Here is a 23,110-nt window from a genome sequence, read left to right on the forward strand (position 1 = left end):
CTAAAATGGCTGTTTTGATGTCTGCAGTTGATGTTTAGCGGAGAGAAAGTGTAGAAACCACAATGTTTTACTCCAAAAGCAAGACTAACTTCATGAGATGCCTCTTCATCGTTTGGTCAGAGTAATAAAATGTTCCTCAGGCAACTCTTAGGCCAAGGACGCCTTTATTTGGCCAGGCATATTGGTTTCAAATGACAGCTGCACAGTGTCAATACATGTTTTATATATTTTCTGTATAAAGAACCAGTTGTAATAGATCTGTTTATATTATTTCCGTTCCAGTGAAGAACCCATGAGTTTGAAAGTGATTGATGTTTTAACCCTTGGCTAGATTTCTTTTAAAAACATGGGAAGAAGGCAACAAAATAAGAAATTACCCCAAAATTTGCATGAAAATAAGTAAAACATACAAAAAATTACCTGCAAATTTGTATCATCAGACTTATTTTCCCTGTTTTTCCTTATCTGCTGGACTGAGGGCCGTCGTATGTTGTAAAGCTCTCGAAGGATAATTGTGATCTGTCACATTGGACTTTATAAATAAAATTGAATTTAACTGAATTTCAGCCAAGATGATGAACAATTTCAATGCCCTAAATGTAGAAGTCTTCCTTTAGAGGTGTATTTTTAAAAAGTTTAGTGTTGTGGTTTTTACACTTGTGCTCTGCTTTATGAATCCATCTATCACCTGAGATGACATCATGGAAATAAAGTATCCTTGATCTCACTCACAGGTGATTTGACATAAAAACAGCTTGTGTCATGTATGTCACTGTGTGTGCTCTCTCGTGCTCTCATGATTTTAAAGTGTGTGGAGCTGAACTGGGATTTATTCTCTGTTCATTGTGCAAGTGATGGAAAAACTGAAACTAAACAAGAGACCGAAAGAATGAGTGCACTAAAGAATTGAAAAAGATGTGTAGATGTTACTTTTCAATTGGCTGCACTCACTCAACAGGCCATTACCTGTGTGTGTGTGCGTGTGTGTGTGTGAATCAATCTCCACAGACAAATGTGTCTACATGTATGTGCTCTTTAAGTGACAAAGCATACCTTGTCTCCTTTCTCTCCTTCATATCCGTCACTACGGCTCCCCTAAAAACAACAAGGGTTAACAAAGGCACTTGGTAGAACAAGAATAAAAACCTGTTAAGGTTAAACTGCCTTATTATAGAATAAAATACATCACTGGACTTTTTTGTCTCACTTACCATTGGCCCTGGGGGGCCAGGAGGACCAGGAGGGCCCTGAAGACAGAAAGATAAAGTCAATTACAAAATCAGAAATAATATGGATAGAGAGATTAGTGTCTGTAATGATGGTTAAAATATCATAAATCATCCAAAAATCATCAAATCCGCACTTGTGGCAATTATAAATTAAATTTCTTTTATTTGACTTTTTACATTTATTGCTATTTCATCATTCCTAAACATTTTTAGCTAGCAATACATATGCACAAAATTAATAAAATACTTATGATGAGATTATAACCAAACAATTATGACTAAAAATCACTTATTGTGTTATACATTTAACTGGTTTTATGGTGATTTTAATTCCTTTGCTGTATGACATTTCCTCACTCTTTGGATGTGTAATCCTGCTGCTTTTACATTATGATATGTCACAAGCCATCATCAGATTGGGGCTGGGCAGTTTATCAATATTATATCGATATTGTGATATGAGACTTGATATTGTCTTAGATTTTACGAAAATATCATTAGCATCGTCTTTTTCTAGTTTTGAAGGATGCAATACAGTAAAGTGATGTATTTTTCTTGCTGCTCTTTTGTTTCCCTTTACCCACTTAGTCAATATATCTACGTTATTGATGATTATTTATCAAAAATCTTATTGTGTTAATATTTTGCCAAAGCACTAACACTAACACAATCCTGCAACATTGTTGCAATATCGATATTAAACTAGTGGGTGTATTTGATTTTTTCCATATCTTACAGCCCTAAATCAGATGTAACTATCAAAAAAAAAAATGTAAATCAATATGATATCAAGTGCAGGAAGTGGCTTGAGGAAGAGAAACAGATCAATCGGTTTACATACGGGGTATCCTTCAGGCCCTATTAGACCAGGATAACCAAATGGACCATCAGGACCTCTGATCCCCTGCAGAATAAAAAACATAACCAGGTCAGAACGCTGCTTTTAAATAGGTACAACAGTTACAGTACAGTGCATTTACTCAGATATGTTATTTTGTATTAACAGGGTTCCCACATTTTCAAAACAAAAAATTTTTTCGATGAATTTTCAAGGACTCATAATCAAATTTCGATGACCGTTCACAATATATAAAACTGACATTGCTCCATCTAAAAAAAAAAAAATTAAGGTAGCAGTAGGGCATAGCATATGTTTGGAAACTCTACATGTTAATCACAGTGTCACAACAGCATCAAGGTGTTTTTTTTTTTTTTATTATTTCCATGACTTCTACAGGCCTAGAAAACAATACTGTGAAATTGTGAGTTTTCCATGTTTTTCATGACCATGGGATCCCTGTATTAAAGATAATTTATCTGTTGTTGTTGTATGGTGTGCAGAAAAAGTAAGAATCTTACAGGTGCACCGTTTGGTCCTGGTTGACCTGGTATACTCTAAACACAGAGAAAAAGAAAAACAGTCATTGATTTACCAAATACAGACAAGCATGCAGACTAGTTGATAGCATATCTTTATCCCGTTTGGAAATATCTGTACACAGATTAGATTTATGCAAAGTTGAATGACTACTGTGTTATCTAGATTCAATTCCACTGTGCTGCTACTGTAGCAACACCTAGTGGCCAAAGCAATCTTTGCAGGTTGGCTTTCACCTGATATGTGCACGCCCACTATCAATATATCAATATGGTTGAAAGGTGCACATTGAGTTTCTATGAAACAAAACAAACGAGACGTTGGTGGAATTTGGCTAGCTTTTGATGTGCATTTGGTCTGGGATTCAAGGATTTCTAGACCTTAACACATTTTAAATAATAAGCACATTACCACATTAGATAGAGATATAGATCTAAATATATAGATATACCATTCCACCAAACTTCACTGAATATTAGATTAAATAACCTTCTTTGAAGAAGATAACAAAATAATAAAATTCTTAATAACAGATATACCCAGTTTCAAAAGTGAAGAATGTAATACTGAACAAAAAGTAATAAAGCCAATTCAAAGCCATGAATTCATTGGCCTGTTTTTGCAAGGGACAAAATTAGGTATCCAATATGGCCACAAAAACGAGCACAAACTCAAAACGTTTAATGTTTAATAACATTTGCAATGATGTAGACGGTGACATTGGTGGTTAAGATTGCCATCACACAATCTCTGCCGACATAAAAAAGTGGAAACTGAGTTAAAACTTAACTTGCTAAATTCATACAAGACTTGAAACACAAAACAGACGATATAAAGTTCTTTCGTGAGCAGAAAGAACAAAGAAGAGGAAAATACAATCCTCACCGTGAAGCCATCATCTGAGATGTATTGAGGTTCTCCTTTCTGACCTTTTGGCCCGTAAGGCCCCTGTTGAAGGAAAGGACGACATCAGCATTACTCTGTTGTTTATAGTGACAAACTCTTATATCCTCTAAAAAATGACATTTTAAATGGAAAGACTAATAAAAAGAGAAGTTGAGGAAGTTTGTCCTCACAGCAAATCCTGAGGGTCCGGGTGCTCCTGTGCCGTAGCCTGGCGCTCCAGGTTCTCCCCTGGTCCCATTACAACCATCCAATCCTGGTGGCCCTCTGCTACCGTCAGCACCAGGGTGACCCTAAATTAAACATATTGTTGTAAAATACAACAACAGACACTAAAATCAGCTTAAAAAATAAAATAAATTTTTTTTTGTCAGAAAAAGAGATTAAAATAAATGGATGTAAAATCCTGGAAGAGTGAAATAAAACCTGTAGTTACACAAAACTACCAACAAGAAGATCACAGTGCTTTTAGACACAATTTCTTTACCCTGTGATGATACTATTGTATATTTATTGATGCATGTGTATAGACAATTGCACATTTTCTTTTTAAATATGGTATATCTTAAGTTCCTATTTACTAGAGTGTATTTTTATTCTGGCTTGTCAAATTACTACTTTATATTTATATTGTGATTTCATTTCGTTATCCTCTTTTTGTGTGTACAGGGAACAACATTTGCATTTAACTTTGCAATCTTACATTGTATTATGATAATAAAACTGTATCTTAAACCCATTTTACGACTGTTTGATGCTTCTTGTAATGATATTGGACCCAAAATTCCATCACTACTTTTACATTACATATAAAGTGGTTAGGGGTCTTCTTTCTGCTAAAAACAAAATCAACAGATGTGTTTACTCTAAATGGCCCCAAACGATCCTGTCTATTGAATTTAATCACATAAGTAAATAATATCTGCCCACTGAATGTAACTTTAAAATGCTTTAGAATTATATGACAATAACTACTGGATGATCAAGGATAAGTGCATGGATGCATATTGTGCGTGCTTGTGTGTTTTCGGTTTACTTACAGGTACTCCGTTAGTTCCTTGGAACCCTGGCACTCCCATCGGCCCCTGTGTAAGTAAATAATCCATTGTGTTAATCTATAATAATCTGGAATTACAACACCTGGTAGTGAAAAGACATGTAACTGCTTCATTGTTTCAAGTTATATAATCACTATATTTGATAAGAAGCAATAAAAGACAAGTTATTTATTTACTGTACAATATTTTGTTGTAAAAACAATATTAAACAACGTTAAGATCTATAAAACCTGCCTTGTCGCCTTTGGGGCCAGATGGTCCTTTCAGTCCGAGGTGGCCCTTCTCTCCTTTAGGCCCTGAAGGCCCCAGACCCCCACGTGGCCCCTCTGGTCCGCTCTGACCAACCTCACCGAGAGGCCCTGGACGACCCTGACAAAAGACAGAAGACAGAAGACCCGGTCACTTCTCAAGCCTAATAATAGAGACAGAGAATTATATTAAAAGTAAAAAAAAACTACAAGAACTACAACAAAAAACACCTAGATAGCAAAACTCTTCTCTGATGCAATATTCACAGACAATAAATCTACTCAAAATTCATCCAAATTCCTAATTTTAAACAAACTTTCTGTAGTTATTGGGTCCACTGTTTGGGGTAATTTTACAGTTTATCATTGCAAATTGCCAGGGATACCATTTTGTCTTTGTGTTGTGGATTTGATGGATGTGTTTACATAAGATGGGACAGGTAAGGGCAGAAAACACAGCAGGGTGTTTTTTGGGATGTTAATACTTGAGAGTGCCTGAGTCTGAGAAGGATGGTGAAGTGCTTTATGTAGGCATGCAGTGGCATGTAGCATTAGATGTTGGTTTGGAGGAAAATTTGCTGCTGTGGATTAATATTTGGTTTGAAAATCATTCGGAAAATGCAGTTTTTAATATAACCCATGGTGGCTTTTTACATCTTTATCAATATTTAGGGAAATATAGTGAAATGTAAAGCCTTTATCGTGATGTGAATGTGCAAAAGGTGACAAGCTGCACCACCATTTTCAACCACATGATGACAGTAGAAAAACAAAAAAACAACATTAACAGGTGGATGAATGAACAGGCCAAAGGAATCCCTCTCTCCAGCGGCAGAGTTTGTTAAGACACACATTCACACCACAGCTTTGACTACTCACAACCTGCTATTAGCTCATATTTTAAGCAGTATAACAGGGTAGAGAGAAAGGAGACAGATGGAGAGAGGAGAGGGAGGAGAGTGGGACAGATGTCTGGGTTCAGGTCAAAGGAAAGTCAGTGGATTTGATTTTCTGAACGCAAAAGTGACTGACACACATTGAATTTTAATATTTTTTTTAGATTCAAGGTCTTATTATTCAATACTATAACATGCAAACAGGGAATTTACTTTTACATCAGCCTAAATCATAACAAAAAACTGAAACATAAGCAATTTTGTTTCATTACCTCACTGAGAGGAAATGTACTCATAAATTCATTCATAAAGATGTCACACAATTATGTTAACTAGGGATGTAAACCAGTGCTGCAGATGTACAACATTTCTGAGAAATTTATAGAAACATTTATAGAGCTGAGATGCATGTAAAAACCTGTGCACCTGTGAGTGCATATTCCTTAACTTTGCCCTTAACTTCATTTAGCTGCGCACTTAAATCACAATTAGAGTAAAAAGGATTTACACACACAGTAGACTATAGTCCGTAACACACATATACCTGTCAATGAACATGCACAGAGGTTGCACTCCCTTCATTACACACACCCCTCTATTACTTACACACACACACACACACACACACACACACACGATTCAAAAGGGAAGGTAATTCTCGAATTCACACCTGGTCCTAATCATATATAACTGCTGTGCCTGCAGACACAGTACTCAGAATAACAAATCTAACATTGGGGGACATCACGGTGAAGGTCAAATACCTGTTATAAACATCTTTAACATCATCATCATTTGTTTTAACTTGCCTGCAGGGTAAAGTACCAGGCGTGTGGAGTTTATAGCATCCGGACCATTTCGATAAAGCCTGACAATAACACAAAAGTATAAATACCTTCTTGTGACTGTCTAAACTTTATTTTTGTATTTTGCAAAGCATGGGTCATTTATGAGGCCTGGAATCAGGCAACCAGGTCATTAGTTATAGTTAAGTTACCCCTTTAACTAAAAAAAGTACTCATTATATGTACTGTAAAAAAGCATATGTTTAATAAGTCCACTTTTGGAAGAAGAGGACACAATAAAATGAGTCACAGCACAGCTGCCTACACTATGACTGGGTTAGCTCTAAGCAATGTGCAGGAATGTTAGCTTTTTAGCACACACTAGTGACTTTGTTGCTCTCCATAAAATAGAAAAGGAACAAATTGTTCAACATTTTGGTAAATGCACATATTCACCTTCTTGCAGAGAGTAAAATGTAAAGTATAAATTATTATTTTTTTTTTAAATGAGGACTCAGTTTGAGAAAGTAATAAATAACATTTTAGATCAGTTGTAATGTAGAACGTAAAGCTCTCTAGGATAAACTAGTAGCCAAATTTTGAATGAATTATCAAACTAGACATGCCAAAAAACATCTATATATCATATGTGACACCAGTTACAAGACTGCAGTGACGTCACTGAGACATAGTTCCTGTTGGTTTTCTGCACGCTGCTTTTATCAGAACTCTATATGATAATAAGAGCGAACTCTATGATTCAGAGGTTGTCTACATGGAGGTGGCTGAGCTGCAGCTCCTGGTGCTAATAGTGCAAACGATGACACGGTGATGACAGAGCTAACTGTGTTAACCTGGGGTAAACTGGGAGGTGGCATACCCCACAGTATCTTTACAAAGTACATAATGGTTTGCTGCTATATTAATGCTCTTACTATCATATAAAGCTCCTTTACAGTGACAATGACTCTGGATAAGCCCTGACCATACTGCGTGTTTGAGGCTGCAGCTCTGCTTCCAGCCCACGTGGCCTCAGGGGAAGGCATGTAACAGTAATGACAGGGCTGTGCCAGGTAAAGGCAGCCTGCCGGAGCTGTCTGACTCGCAGCTCACACTCACACCTGGTTTCACCTACAGAAAATATGCAAAGGTCTAACGGGGAGCCACTTTCTCTCACGCCTCGCCTTCCGTCCATCCTCCATCACTCTTTCTTGTCAATCTCATCATCTTTAGTTTGCAACTTTCATCTTGTGTCTTTGCTGGAACTGTCATCTGTCATCCTGTCATTCTGCCCACTTCCTTCTATCGGACTCTAACCTGTCTGCGGCCCAGCTGCAAGCACAATTAAAGTGCTAACCAGCTCCTTTAACCTGCTCCTGTCTGTCTGAAAAAGACATCTTTACAACAAAGGGTTTTGGGGTCATGTTGTGAAAAGAGTCCAACGTCCTTCTAGTATGTTTTTCAGGTCAAAGGGGGCAATTTTAAAGACTGTCTGGTGTTATGTAAGGGTGAAAGGTGAAGTGTGAGTTAAGGTGAAAAGATGGTTTAGTCTCAGCACCCAGTGTGCACTAAATACTGCTTTTGTTCCTCTTACAAGGTTGCAATCATAACCATGCATGCATGGATATAGAGGCAGAAAAGCTAGTAAATGTAAAAAACGGCTACTAAAATCTAATCTTCAGAGAATCTCTTTCATGGTCGACTGGAAGTGAGTGTCTTTGGGAGTTTGAAGGAGGAAGTGAGGTGAGTTTCTAAAAGTTTAAACCATCTCTGTTTATTCCCTAACATGGCAAGGAATTAAAAAATGCAGTCTGCAGAGAAAGAAGATCACAAAGTGTAGAGTAGAGATTAAAAGGAGGGGATGAAAGGGAACAAAAAAGGAAACCAATAAAGACAAAAAAAGAGAGCCGTTAAATCACATCAGATGATTCAGATCAGCATGAGGCTGTTCTCAAAATGCCCACCAGGGGGCGGTATTCTACATCACACAGATAACCAACCTTCAGTAACCTCTGAATGTGAAAACGTGTATGTCATGCATGTGTTGACTGATTTATAAGGAAGTCACCAGAGCAGCATTTTACATAATGAGGTGGAAATACTTTTTACTGCCTTCTCACCTTGTGCTTTTTGATGGTTTAGATTAAAATAGTTTCCACGTGCTAAATCTTAAATAAATGTTTATGTGAAATCCTTCAAAAAGCATCACTTCTTTATATCAAGCATCTTTTAATCTAATACTTAAAGCTGCTTTTTCTTTTTTTAGCCACTAGAAGACAAAACAAACAAACAAACAAACAAAAAAACCCAAACTGATACATCCCTGACATATTATCATCCTGTTGAGTTACTTAAATGTTAAGTGTAAATAAACTGTTGCATTGCACAAAATTAGCATCAGTTTGGAGTAGCATTTCTGGCCAGCTAATGAATGCAAAACCAATATTCCTCTCTTTTTATCTCCAGTTTGGTCATCACAGACTCTGTATTATTTGGTTCTAAAAGTGTGTTACAGTAGTGCCAGGCGAAACATATTTTTCATGCTATTACACAAAAAATAAGAGCAAAGATGTGAATAAATGCAAATTTGTGCTTGGTGACACAAAAAGAAATTTTTACGCAGTCATTAAAGTTGAAATGTTTCAATTTGAGCGAAAATTTTGCATGATGCCAATCAGTGTTCGGATTTTCCTGGCGTCACTGAGAATCAGTAACGGAGGACAGATTACCTGTCGCCATAGAAGGGCAAGATCAACCACTAAACCTCTACTGTATGGAGAAAAAAGAAAAGGAGGGCTTGGAGAAAAGTGAACAAAGCCATAGGACGACATGGTCAGCTTTGAAAACATGTATTTGTTATTTGATTCCAACTGTCAGTTGCGTTTTCTACAAACCAAGTTAACATTAAATTAGCTGCCTTCCCCAGTTAGTTAGGACAACCCTTAGTGCTCCTGACTTTCCCTAATGTATCTTCATATAGCAGCACGTACAATAGATTCAGAATTCCAGCCCCATGAATGGTACGTTATGTACTTAACGCAAGCAATGTAGATTAGGTTTAAACAAGTAAAGTTACGTATGTTAGTTCTCTTGGTTTCACACGGGACATGAACACCAGTGTCCTGGGGGAAAGTCATGCGTTTTTTTTTTTATCCATCTACCAGCCCAACCTGCCTCCTTTTACTGGCTTTTACTCTTTATACTGCTCTCTTTCTTATTACAATCAGTACATTCATCATATGATTGCAACCATTATTATTACGTAGGTTATATGCAAATTACTAGCTCATGATAAGTGGGTTATGTACAAACTCTGGTGCATTACTGTTTATAGGTACACATACAAACAGTGCACTAGAAAAGCCTACTTTCCTTGCGTGCATGGCAGCAGCAGTATTTCAGAAAATGAGAAAAAGCAAGGCAGAAATTCACTTTGCTTTTGGTCTGAATACACTTTTAAGAAGCTAGAAGTTTGACTTTCTCTACCAGCTAGTATCTGAATTTGTTACTGGACATAGCGTGTACTCTGTGGTTGTCAGAGCTTTACTTTGCTGCTGGTGTTTGAAGCAGAGTTGAAGGGACCTCTGAAGGAGTAAACCATATCTTGAATGTGCAGTAAAATCAAAACAATGTGCTAAAAGGGGCTTAAAAGCTAAGTAGAGCTGTGGGGTTGGGTGGTAATTATCTGTGGTACTGTAGCTAGGAGAAACCCTTTTCTTATTAGTAACTTATCAATAGATATAACAGGGGAACTTTAAGACCCCAAATATTTATTGTCACTCCTATTTTAACATCTAAGGGGATTTATAATTTTGGTTAACACTAGAATACCATAATGGTTCTACTTGGTTTCTTTAGTCCGCATTTTTCACGCGTTTTTCACAAATTATACAAATAATGTACTTTACTTTTTATACACATGGAGACAAATTTTTATCAGAGATCAGTCTATCCTCCTGCCAGCGTCTCCCCACACGTCTCACCACACACACACATCCTTGCCAGTTGGCATCCCCGTCTGTTTTCATGCCAGCCCGTCGGGTCTCCGCCCGGCTCTTCCAGACCTTCCATCCTCATCACCTTCCAGCAGACTGGTCAGTTTGTAGGCCCAAATCCCCTCCAGCACAAAGGGCACAATGGAGCCTATTCTGGGCCACTAAGCTCTCTGGACTTACTGCTCCCATCGGGCCTACCTCACTTCCTGATAGAGGAGAGTGCTTGGACAGACAGATTCTAGCCGCCATGCGTGTGAAAATGAGTGTGTGTGTGTGTCGTCCGCCAACGCACGAGCACTGAAACACGAACACACACCCTCGGGCCCTCTGAGGATTTATCAGGATGCATTGTTTCGAGCACCGAGTGTGCTAGGGGGGAAGATTTTAGCTGTCACACCGCATGCTCACTGGGGGACGGTGATGGGAGCAACGTGGAGGGGGCGCTGGCAGAGGTTGGGTCTCTGGGTGCAAGTTTAATCAACGGGCACAGTCTGATAACCTAATTACAGTTTCAGCCACATGAATCGGCAGAACCTCAAACGGCCTTCGACAAAACGGTGGAGTGATGGCTACAAAACTGCGCTCAAAGGACGGGACTTTTGATGCTGTAAAAGATGAAACAGCTGAAAACACTAACTAAAAAGTCAGCAGCTCCCACACTCATCCACACACACACACACACACACACACACACACACACAGACACAAAGAAAGAGGGAAATCCTCTGTAGATGGGAATGTTTAGGTTGCGTCGTCTTTTTTTTCTCCTATCCCCTCCAGCGATCAGACTGCAAACCCAAACACCTTCGTTTATCTCAGACATGTTTGTCCTGCTCAGGATGAATGATGACACAGCAACCAAAGATGGGGCCGGCACACACACACACAGAGAAATGGCCTCATTATCCTAGCATACGGGCATTTAAGATAGAAATTTCTCAGATAGCTGGAGAGTATAGAAACTAAAATGAATTGGGAGCTTGTTTATTGGGCAGAGTGTTTGGTGGCCTGTCCTGTCTGCAAGATTCAGTTGGGCAAATGCTTTTTTGATTCTCACTGCATTTACTACATGAAGGAACAGCTGAATTTGGGCTTTTGGTCCATATTTAAGATAGTTATTGTTTTATTTTGTTATTTTACATTTACTTCCTGTCTATCAGAATCAGATTTGTCTCCTTAAACACATAAAACATTGTCTCTTTTATCTTTACATGAACTCCAGACAGCTGAAACTTTACACTTCAAGCATCTCATCCATCAGAGTTTGACCTGTCCAAATACTGCAAACAACAGTCACTCCAGATGCTGAATATATGGCTCCAAAAAAGTCTGAAACATTTCTGAGTTACTCTCATTTCCTGGGTGGCTTAGTGTTTAGAGCACTTTTTCCCATCATGGTCAACCATGCAGACAAATAAATACGTGTTTTTTTAATGTGTGCTAATGGAAACAGATGGAATGGAGCAAATGTGACTTAAGGATTTTATGTCTTTGGATTCTGCTACTATTAAAGTTTTACGAGGAATTCCTTTGAATGATTTCCTTGACATCAATGTAAACTTAAAACATATGCTCTTGATGATTATGTTTTACGCTTCCTTACATCCAAAGTCATCATTCAAACTCAAGTAAGCAATAAAACCCTACACGTGTTGCTTGTTTGGAAGGTGATGAGAATAATCCAATTAAAAATTTGGTATTTGTGACCTTCAGTTAATCAAAAAACATGTCTTATGCTGTAGTTGATTAAGTCATGTTTGACATATATCCATATCATGAGAGTTTTAACATTTGCTGCTCTAAACTCTGAGCTCACGAAAAAGAAATCCTCTAGAGAAACCAGAGGTGGTCCTTTTTTAGTCGGTTTAAAATTATCTGAGTACTAGATTGTAAAATGGTATTGCCACATAGTGTTGAGTCACTGGAGTGATTGACAATTTAAGACTTGCCTCCATTTCCATGGAAAAATAACAAACATTCACTGGTTCCAGTAAACTGAATTTTGGTGGCCAAATGTCAGCCCTGTTTCTGGGCATCTATTTTCAAAAATTTTAAAGAAACAATGATCTGATTAATCCATCCATATTGATCTGCTTATCTTGGGCCGGGTCATGGGGGCAGTAGGCTGCACAAAGCACTCCAAATGTCCCTCTTCCAAATAAGGCTTTCCAGCTCCTTGTGGGGGTTCCCGAGGTGTTCCCAGGCAAGATGAGAAATGTGAACCCTCCAGTGTGTTCTGGGTCCTCCTACCAATTGAACATGCACAGAAAATCCAGGAGGCATCCTGATCTGCTGCCCAAATTACCTCAACTGGCCCCTTTCGACATGAAGGAGCAGCGGCTCTACGCTCAGCTCCCGCCGCATATCTGAGCTACTCACCCTATTGCTAAGGCTGAGCCCAGACACTCCATGGACGAAACTCATTTTGTTCGTTGTATCCACGATCTCAATCTTTCGGTCACCACAAAAAACTGAGGACCATAGGTGAGGGTCGGAACTTAAGTGTGTGTGCCCAGCACCCGCAGCCATCGGGGCCGGGTGCATTGTGTACTGACCCCTGAAATAGCAGACTGACCTGATTAATCAAGGATTTAATCAGCTGATTAACAGCTTATGAAACTAATCTCAAAATGCAAAAATCTGATTATATCACCACTTTTCTGAACTGTTGAAGAATGTCAAATGTCACATCAACTATAAATCCATTTCTTTTCAAACTATCCTTAAATGTGACAGAGAGACAGTCATTAAGTCCACATGTTGGGTCTCCCAGCAGTTTTCTCTCCTTTCTTTCTCCCTCAGACTGATTCCCACCCCTCCTCTGCACCCTTGACTCATCTGTTTGTAGTGATGGCTGCCGTTAAACAAACAACCTGTTCTCTCTTTCATCCAGGTGCTTTCCCCTCCAATAAAAACCCCATTAGCAGTCAGCGGGACGAGCTGTCCCACGGTGATGATGTCATTAAGTTTTGGTGTTTTCTCAGCTGTCAGGAGGAAGTGAGCCACAGTACGAGGAGGATGGGTAAAAAGACAGCAACGAAACTTATTTTTTAATTTGTCTTTTAGTTATTTGAAAGCAAAACATTATGAGCCTAAACGAGTGAGATACCTTTTTTTTTCAACTAAAAAGTACAGTTTCCAACAAAACTTTGCTCAGGATGAGCTGTTTGGAAAGCCATAAATATAGCACACAGTATATTTACTCCACAGTCTTAAAACCTTTAACTAAATGGCGTAATTGGGACTGAAGAGAAAAATTTGCCTGAGGAGACTGTGAGCACAAACAACAGATATAATTGCCATGTATGGCTTGTTTAAAGCTTTAAAGCCCAATGTACAGATGTGCCTGTTGAAGGTAATGCAGACAAAGTTGTTTGGTATAAATGGTAATGCACTCAATTACAAACTGTTTGGCTCTCAGGGGGGGATTACGCTGAGGTAAATGGAGGACGAATACAGGGAAAATTCATGTATAAATACTTAATTTGGGTTGTAAAATTGATGTTGCAACATCTCCACTAGACTGGTGCTGGGAATAATAAAGTAAAGCTAAATTATGGATAAAATATCCCTTTGTTAAAGAAACTAAACTTATGTCCAAACTAGACTCTTCATTAGCTTATAAATGACTAAAAAGAGAGAGAGCGGCAGCAGGGGGAGTGAATAGATAAAGTGCTGAAAGAAACATCCCATATGGAGCAAAAACAGCAAAGAATTCACATGAGGCAAATTGCAAGTGATGAACAAATCTCTTTATATCATAAGAAGAAAACACAGCAGGAGGTGTTGGGAAAGATATAAAGACATCTGTGTATTTTTTTTACTCACAAATGATACTATCAGATTCTCTGCACAGTTATCACTATCGAATGATTAGATTCGATTTTCCAGTACTGACCTTTGGTTATTAAATTAATTCAAAATTTGCAAATTTTTAACAATATCTATTGGGTGTTCACGTTTTGTCATGCGTGTATGAAAAGCAAAACTTAGGCATCTTCTGTCAGTATTCATTATGTTGCAAATGCGGTGAGGTTAGTTTAATAACAGTCATTTGCTTCTCACCAAACGTTCCAGACCTTGAATAAAAATCAGATTCGGACCTTTGAATATTAAGTTTGAGAAGCCCTAGTTTCAGAGTTTCATTGCTCTAAGGTGCTCCAAATCAAGTTTCAGAACATTTTTAATAAAGTGTTATTACTGAAATGGTATATTTTCAAAGCTGTGACTATCAGAACAAAAGCCACGCTGCTGATCAACCTCAACCTGCAAACATCAGAACCGTCAGAATCCTATCTGGGTCGAACTTTCGTTTACAAACAGCTCTGAAGTCTGTTGACTGCAAAAACACCAAGAATTTGAAATATGACAAACTAAATGACAAAAACGTGTTTCAGATTTGATCCATCAAGGCGATTAAAATATGCAGCTGTCAGCTTAGCCTCGCTGTGTTTACACCAGAGGAAAGAGACGTCGTCACATTTTCTGCACGACAGAAGAGGTGAAGTGTGTGAAAATCCAGCTGTGTTTAGCTGGGTATGAGTTTGTTAATACTCGTCCATTTTTTCTGTGTGTGTGTGTCTGCATCAGCAGTAAGGGACTCTTCCTCTCTACTCTATCTCCTCTCTCTGCTCCTTCAAAAAAGAGTCCACAGAGAGAAAATACAGCAAATAGAAGCAGCTGTACTCCCTCCTGATATAATCTGACGCCCACCCAACCTGCAGGTGAGGCCCCTCCGACTACACACTGAGGGTCAAGATCAAAAGCATCTCCTCGTGTTCACTTTTAATTGTGTTTATCTTTAAATAAACCAGCATATGAGAGATTTTATCCAAACCACACACATGAACATAATTACACATCCCTAAGTACTTTTGTCCTTTTTAAAGGTGATGAGCATCCACATGTTTAACAGCGTTTCACTTTAACCTTCAATAACGAGCAGGGTGGGGCGACTCTGCTGAAAAGAAAAAAATGCAATAAATGATAGTTTGGATGTGTGTGTGTGTGTGTGTGTGTGTGTGTTGAGTGGAAATGTCATAAATAACTGTGCCGTCATCATCGCATCAAATCACAAGAGCCTATAAAATCTGTAATAACCAGTTTTGTACATTCCTGCCCTTTGTATAAGTGTGTTTGTGTGTGTGTGTGTGTGTGTGTGTGTGTGTGCAGACATTAGATCACCCAGAAGGTGTCTGATTCCTGCAGAGAAGACAGCAGAAGAGGAGAACCCAGAAGCACCTTTGCCTCTGGCATTTGTCATTTACCTTTATTCTACAGTCTCATGCTATCAGTGGATAAGACTGCAATTAAGATGAGGTAAATAAAAACATCACTTAAATGCCCAAAACAGAGCAAAAATGTAACTTCCTGGTACTTTTCCATAAGATTCTGTCATACAAAGTACTAGTACTTCAAAACTTTATAACATTTTAATCTATATCTTAAATGACAAAACATGTTTAAAGCAGTATAATGGGAGTTTTATATTAATAAGACCACTTAATGTTAATCCTCTTAATTTATAATGAACTTTTGGGGGCTAAATGTCTAATATTTATGTGTGCAACTACACTTTATAGCTGTGTGTTACTGCTCCACAAGATTATACCAACAATATACTGTCGTTGACAACTGGAAGTTTTTCAAATGCATTATTTGTGTACATTTTTATGCAAAATATCTATGTTTTATAACACCATTAAATTAAAAATATTTGTTCTGCAGATACATTTTCTGATGAGAAAAAAATCTCTATTATTTATCTCTCTAATTTACTATTATTTGGTCATCCCCAAGTGGTAGTATAGTATAAAAGCTACTGTCACTATGCAGTTTAAAATCTACTACTACTATATAATACTTCTACTATCTCAAACTTTCTCTGAAAATACAGGTACAAGTTGCTGCTTGAAGTTTAATTCTGGTTTATAGCAGTTCCTAAAGCAGCCATGTGAGGGCAATACTGCGCACTGGAAACTGACATGATGCAGCAGCAAAGGTCTGCCTCAAAAATGACTTTCTTCTTCTCTTGTCTGTTTTGTTCTGATTTTACTTTAAACTTTTACAGTAAACGGGAAAAAACTGAGCAACACACTGACACTTTTTCATCCTCTTTTTCTCTGCTTTTCTGTCTTTTGTTATTTTATGTCTGATAATAAAAAGTCACAGTGTTCAAAGCCGTCAAATAAGAAGCTGAGAGTGATGAAAAAGGCGAGAAAAAAGGACAAAAAGAGTGTGTGAAAGCACCTTGAAGACTATTCAACACACCAACACACACACACACACACACACACACACACACACACCTGTCTATCTCTGAGTCTGTAATCCTGGTGCCCCTCACCTTCTGCTCTATGGCTTTTGTGTTGGGTCTGACCTTTGACCTTTCCTAGATTAAACTCTGTGCCTGGTGAGGGGACGAGCCTCCTGTGAAGGTCAGGTGTGTGTGTGTGTGTGTGTGTGTGTGTGTGTGTGTGTGTGTGTGTGTGTGTGTTAAAAGGAAAAGTTCAAAGCTAAATTGCATCCTTTCCATCATTCCAGATTAAAAGACAAGGAGATGGGATTTTGTTTGTCAAGACATTTTGAGACAAAAGGGAAAAATGGCTGCTCTATCGCCATTTTACATTTGTGTGTGTATGTCTGTGTGTGTGTGTGTGTGTGTGTGTGTGTGTTTTACGATGGAGCCTAAACAAAGACCACCACCATATTTAGCCTCCTGCCTTAAAAGGGAGGGAGAGGCTGATAAAATGCCATGAAGGGGCCCAGGGTGTGTGTGTGTGTGTGTGTGTGTAAGATAAGACTGTCCTGTACATTAGTATGATCTGTAGGTACATCACTAGACACATACCAACTTAAAATACGCACTTGCACACATTACAAGCACTTGCGCAGCAAAACTCAGACAACCTTCATTATCACAAACACAACAGAAAAGAGAATTCATGGAGAGAGAGAGAGAAAGAGGTTGAAGGTATATTATGAGATAAAGAAGAGAGACATCAAAGTCATCATTCTTGCTTGTCTCAGGGTCATGCTACTGCCAGCACTGATTATCTGTGTGCAATCTGAGCCTCCGTCCGTGTGTGTGACAAAACATACATGATCTTCCATCTTATTACACGCCACAATATTCCCTTCTCTTCTCCTTCTTCAAGTTTTTTTGTGAATTAAGGTTAAAGGACTATTGACAACATGCCTAAATTCAGTAGCAACAGAGACAAAAACATGGTGTTCGTATGGTGTCGCTGACTCCTAAAAACTGTCTGACTTTGAGACTCATGTCGTGGCTATAAATTGTGTTTCCATCTACCTCTTTTCATTTCGGATTTTGTGAAATGTTTTTTCTCACATCTCTCTCCTCAATCAAAATGCCAAAATACTTTACTTTTTTACTTTTCAAAACCACTTGGTTAGGTTACGTAAAATATATTTTTTTGGCTGAAACTGCGGATTGGTCAATACCAACAAATGTTGATATGACACGTATGAAATGTAAAACTGTAACACATTTGTAGTTTGCAGAAACGTACACCGCCGACATTTACTTCTATAATGTTTGTTGGGGTATAAACTTAAAAATTTCGGTCAGTCAGTCCATCTTTTGCTCCATCTTCTCATCTGGTTTGACATAAAAGGAATTCTGCCAACCTGTCTCTCTGTCTCTCTCCGTCTTTCTTCCTCTCTACCTGCCATAGGATTAAAGTAAAGGAATTCAGGGACGGTCTTTCATCGAGAGGCCCCAGCAGAGGGGTTTCATCCCTTGTTTTCTTATCTTCCCATCCCACCGAGACACATATCCACTATCACTTTACCCTCATCGTATTTTAAAGGGAGGCGGCTGCTGAACTCTCTCTTTTCCTCTCTATTCATCCGTTATTCCTGCCTTCCTTTGTCGTCTCTGTGTGAGAGAGACTCGCTCCCTCTCCGTCACACTTACATACTTTACTTCCTTTGCTAATGGCTTCATGTCAACACTTTATGATTTGCAGACACCTGTTTCAGCTAATCACAGCGTTTGTTCCATTCTTACACGTGATGAACTGATTCATTGTTTTTTAGTCATTTATCAATCAGCAAAGCCAATTTTTTTTTCTTTAATTTTCAGCTTTCTCTGCTTTATATTGTTGTAAAGCAAAAACATTTTGGATTTTGTACTGTTGGTTGGACAAAATATGCAAATTTTCTCACATTTTTCGACAAAAGATTAATTCATTAATCAAAAAATTAACAGATTCATTTATATAATAAAGAAATAATCTGGTAATCTCAACAAACATTTGAGTGGACTTTCCCACTTGCCTGTTGGCGGATGCTGTGGACAAGGACACACTAAATATCAACGGCTCGTTCTGAGATGATGAATACGAGGATTTTTATTTTCAAGTGATTATATACTTGAGAAAACAATGCTTATCAAATAACATCAAATTTCTCCCAATCTGTCACCTTAATTTCTTACACACTGAACCTTTAAGCAAAAACCACAGTCTAAAAAGCCTCTAGTACAAGTTAAAGTTCTGAATTCAAAATGTTACTTAAGTTAAAGTACGGTAAACTGTACTCAAAGTATCAAAAGTGCTGATTGCATGGAATAGCTCATTTCACAGTATTTGAATATTATATCAATCTGTTTATCAGTAATAAATACATGAAAGTGCATTTAAATGTTATAGTTCATCAATGTGGAGCCAACTTTAGATACTTTATGTACTACTGGTAGCACTGCACCACATCATATAAGCATATTGTGTGTTTTTAATGTAAAATGTAGTAGTGGAGTAAAAAGTATTACTAATATTTTCATCTGAATTATAGTGGAGTAGAAGAATGAAGTAACATAAAATGTTAAGTACAAGTATGCCAGAATTGTACATCAGTACAATACTTAAGTATATATACTTAGTTACATTTCATCACTAGTAAATCAATTCATTTCCAATGGTTTGAGAGCGGAAAATCAGATTTTTGAAATTCTTTCTAGCCTCTTCTGGAACAAAGCTACCTGGCCCAAAATGTATGTCAATTTGTGGTTATTCGATTAAACATAACTTATTCATGAAGACGTTATCGCAGCAGAAACACTAAGACTGGGTGAAGAATTTCACTCCAGCGTAACACAGAAAATGCTGAGCTGACCTCGTTGGCAGCTTGACAAAATTAGGAAATCTCTGTTTCTGATTGACACAGATGGAGGTCTGGCAAAATTAAATAAAGCCCATACTTCCTTTCTGCTTCGCAACTTCAAATGTGACCTAACAACTGCTTTTACACACACACAAACACACACACCATCCTGTCATCCCTTACACTGCCCTTTGACCTGCGGGGGTTTACCCAATGGGAGCGGATGTTATTGGACCTAATGGATCCAGCATGACACAGATATTAAAGCCAGGAAAGTCGAACTTTACACACACAAGACTTTAAACACTCGTGCTCTGTATTTTCTCAGAGTCTCAGGACTTTAAGTCAAAGTAAAACTGAAGCCCTTTGGCTAATAATAATGAAAACCAACTAAGACAAACACACTGCCTGGATTGTGTCTTTTTTCTGTGTTTGCGTTGGGATCAGACCGCTACATCACCCAGGGGAGCAGGGTCGTACTCAGGCAGTAGCAGGGATTTAAAAGCTACACATAAGAAAAGTAAGCATCTCTGTCTGATAAAGTGATTAAAACAATTTCTATTCTTTTTACATAGACACAGTTGACAAGAGGTGTGTTTGTTACTCCCATTATTACCGGATGTTTGTTTCCATGCCACATTTATTGGCTGGTGGAAACATCTTGGGTTAGTATTTCTATGTCTTAGCATGTCATAATTTTCCGGTGTGTGCAATGCCCTCTGGAGTTATTGGCACAGTTGTTGGTAAATATGAGCTGAAACATCTGTACAAGGCGAATAACAGTTCCAACACTGAAAATATGAAGATTTTTTGTTTGTTTGCCAGGTAGAACTGCCCAAAATGAGGAAAAGATGCACTATGTAAAAATTGTTGTTAAATATGTACAGTTTTCTAATGATGCTCTGTTTCAGCCAAATTAAAAAAAATTTTTTTTTGTTTGTGGTTAAACTTGTGTTTGTTGCATAAGGTAAGTATACTGGGTGGAGAAAAACACTTTTACTTTTACACATTTACTTTTGGTCATAAAGTTGAGTTTTCTTGTGCACTTGCACTTTTTTGTTAAATTACACAAATTATTTTTACTTGTTTTTTAAGATTCATCATAGCGTTGTGCTTCAGAAACATAACCATTAACAGTTAAGTTTTCATTATATTTTATTCCTAATATTTCCTTTACTACAGTAAAACAATCTCAGTGTTTGTTTGCTCTTTAAAGGAATAGTTAAAAATTTGGGGGACTACTCATATTTGCTTTCTTGCTAAGACTTAGATGAGAAGATCGACACCACTCTCGTGTGTGTGCGGTAAATATAAAAACTATTGATAGCTTAGCTTAGCTTAGCATCATGACAGGAAACAGGGAAAACAGCAAGAAGGGACTGCTTTGGGTAAAACTACAAATGAATGTTTCAAACTTCAGTTTTTGTACCAATTAAAGAAACAAAATGTGAAGAGTAAATTAGTAAGCTTTAGAGGTGCTGATAGTTTTTTGAAGACAGCCAAGCTAGCTGTTCCCCCTGTTTCCAGTCTTTATGCTAAGCTAAGCTAACCAGCAGCTGGCCCAAGCTATAAATTGAACGCACTGATAAGAGAGTAGACCTTATCATTTAAATCTTATTAAATAAGTAAATAAGCGTAGATCCTACATGTTTGTGTTATCTTTCATTTCTTTTTAAATATGCATTGACATACATAAAAAACTATCGCATTTGATTCTAGTAAGTAAATTATATGTACATTGTAATAACCATCAACAGTACTTGTGCGGCACATGCTGTTCTCTTTCTGCGTCTGTGATTGATTTCTTTAAGAGATGAACTTCTGATAAACCCTATCATTTGTTCTGGTTCACGACAGACGAAAGTTCACCCTCGGGGATCAACAGAGCGTCCTCAAAATCATACGTGACAGTATTTATACTGTCAGTCAGTCATGAGTTGATTCATCTCATTGATTGTGTTATTTTTTTAGTTAAAGGTGCCAAAGTTTCATGCCGGCACAGATCCTGCATTATATCACAAACATAATTTATGCCTACAAACTTTGATAATGATCATCTTCTGGAGTCGTATATGAGGCAACCTATTGATTCTGGTCCAAAGGAAACTATATGAAGAAACGATCACAGGAGAATATTTGGCTCACTAAAGGAATGTATCCTCTGACATTGTTCTATGTTGTATCTCACAAAAAGCATATCTGAGGAAAATGTGAGGCAAGCTGCTGTTACAAAATAGCTGAACTTTCCTCACTTTGAAATGGAAAGGAAAAAAAAAAATTACAAAAAACTCATTTCTAAAGGGGAACGTTTTATGTCTGATGTCTATTAAAGTTTAGGATGGCTGCTGGTTTAGACATGATTGCAAATTGTTCAGCAGTTTACTAAATTTCTGAAGTTAATTTATTAAAATTGCAACACTGCTTCTGCTTGTATGTGTCCAACAAAAATGTGTTAAATTTTCCCCTCGGATTGTTTAATTTAAATATGCTTTAGACATAAAACTATCCAATATTTCACAAAAAAGGAAAATAGTAGAGGGATTTCTAAAACTTGATTGCATAATGAATATTATATTTTTGAATAAATGTTTTTTTCTGCCAAACAGAGTGCTCAGCTTATTTCTACAGACCACAAATCCGCCATTGACTCCCACTTTCTTGTAAAATTAACACCCATTTTTTAATGTAGAGTGAATTCATGTTTATCCTTCTCTGAAACTAAGAACTGCAATTAATATTTTATGTTTTAGGTACTAGATAAAGAGGATATTTGTATCCTCACGCCCCGAGTCGCTGTTGTGTTCAATCTACTTTCCACCTGTAAACTTCAGGGCTGTTAACAGCTATGATCGGGAACACGCCTCACCACTTTGACCTGTAAGTACAAAAGTAAAATTGAAAAGAGACAAATAAGCACCTTATGACTTAAACGTCTCAGTTAAAGAGGGTAATACAGCGGTGGCGGTGTCATTTAGGCCTAGCAGAAGGCCTGTACGGGGGGTAGGTGGTATTACCTGAGCTGTATCATTTACCTACAGGTACCTGTGTGTAATGCGGCTGCCGTCACTATGTTATTTACCTAAACTAGTGTACAGTAGGCAGGCAGTAAGTGTAGGCTTCTGTGTCAGACAGTAATTGTTGTTTAGATACAGGCTGAAAGAGACCAAGCTACAGTGTGAAGCTTGCAGTTAGTCTGGTTTTAGCAAGATGTGAACATGCACAGAGTTCTCAGCCTGGGTTTGTTTTGTACTGTTTTATTATCCAAATAATTTTCATATACCAAGGACTTTTGTGATTATATCATAAAGTGATAATTTGTTTAACAAAGCCAAAGGAAGGAGTGGAAGACCAGATAGTCACCTGCTGAAATTCAACCTTCTGCATGATGTTTGTACTTTTGTGTTTCATCAACAGAAACTGTAAGCTTTACATTATATAGGACCAACTTTCAGCTAAAAATAACCGCAATAAAAGCCATAATTTTCACTGTAC

General features: G+C 37.7%; 1 protein-coding gene across 1 annotated transcript in view; it reads right to left on the bottom strand.

Annotated features, from left to right (window-relative positions):
- col4a6 (collagen, type IV, alpha 6) overlaps window positions 1–23,110 on the bottom strand; it is a 133,910-nt gene that overhangs the window by 31,251 nt on the left and 79,549 nt on the right. Inside the window, exons 5-12 of the mRNA XM_042512582.1 lie at window positions 4,803–4,937; window positions 4,551–4,595; window positions 3,684–3,803; window positions 3,493–3,555; window positions 2,589–2,624; window positions 2,071–2,133; window positions 1,212–1,247; window positions 1,054–1,095 (exon numbers count right to left, since the gene is read on the bottom strand). Coding sequence (XP_042368516.1) covers window positions 1,054–1,095; window positions 1,212–1,247; window positions 2,071–2,133; window positions 2,589–2,624; window positions 3,493–3,555; window positions 3,684–3,803; window positions 4,551–4,595; window positions 4,803–4,937 — 540 coding nt within the window. The remainder of the gene's footprint in view (window positions 1–1,053; window positions 1,096–1,211; window positions 1,248–2,070; window positions 2,134–2,588; window positions 2,625–3,492; window positions 3,556–3,683; window positions 3,804–4,550; window positions 4,596–4,802; window positions 4,938–23,110) is intronic.

Source organism: Plectropomus leopardus, chromosome 23, assembly GCF_008729295.1.
Source record: "Plectropomus leopardus isolate mb chromosome 23, YSFRI_Pleo_2.0, whole genome shotgun sequence".
Classification (NCBI taxonomy): domain Eukaryota; kingdom Metazoa; phylum Chordata; class Actinopteri; order Perciformes; family Serranidae; genus Plectropomus; species Plectropomus leopardus.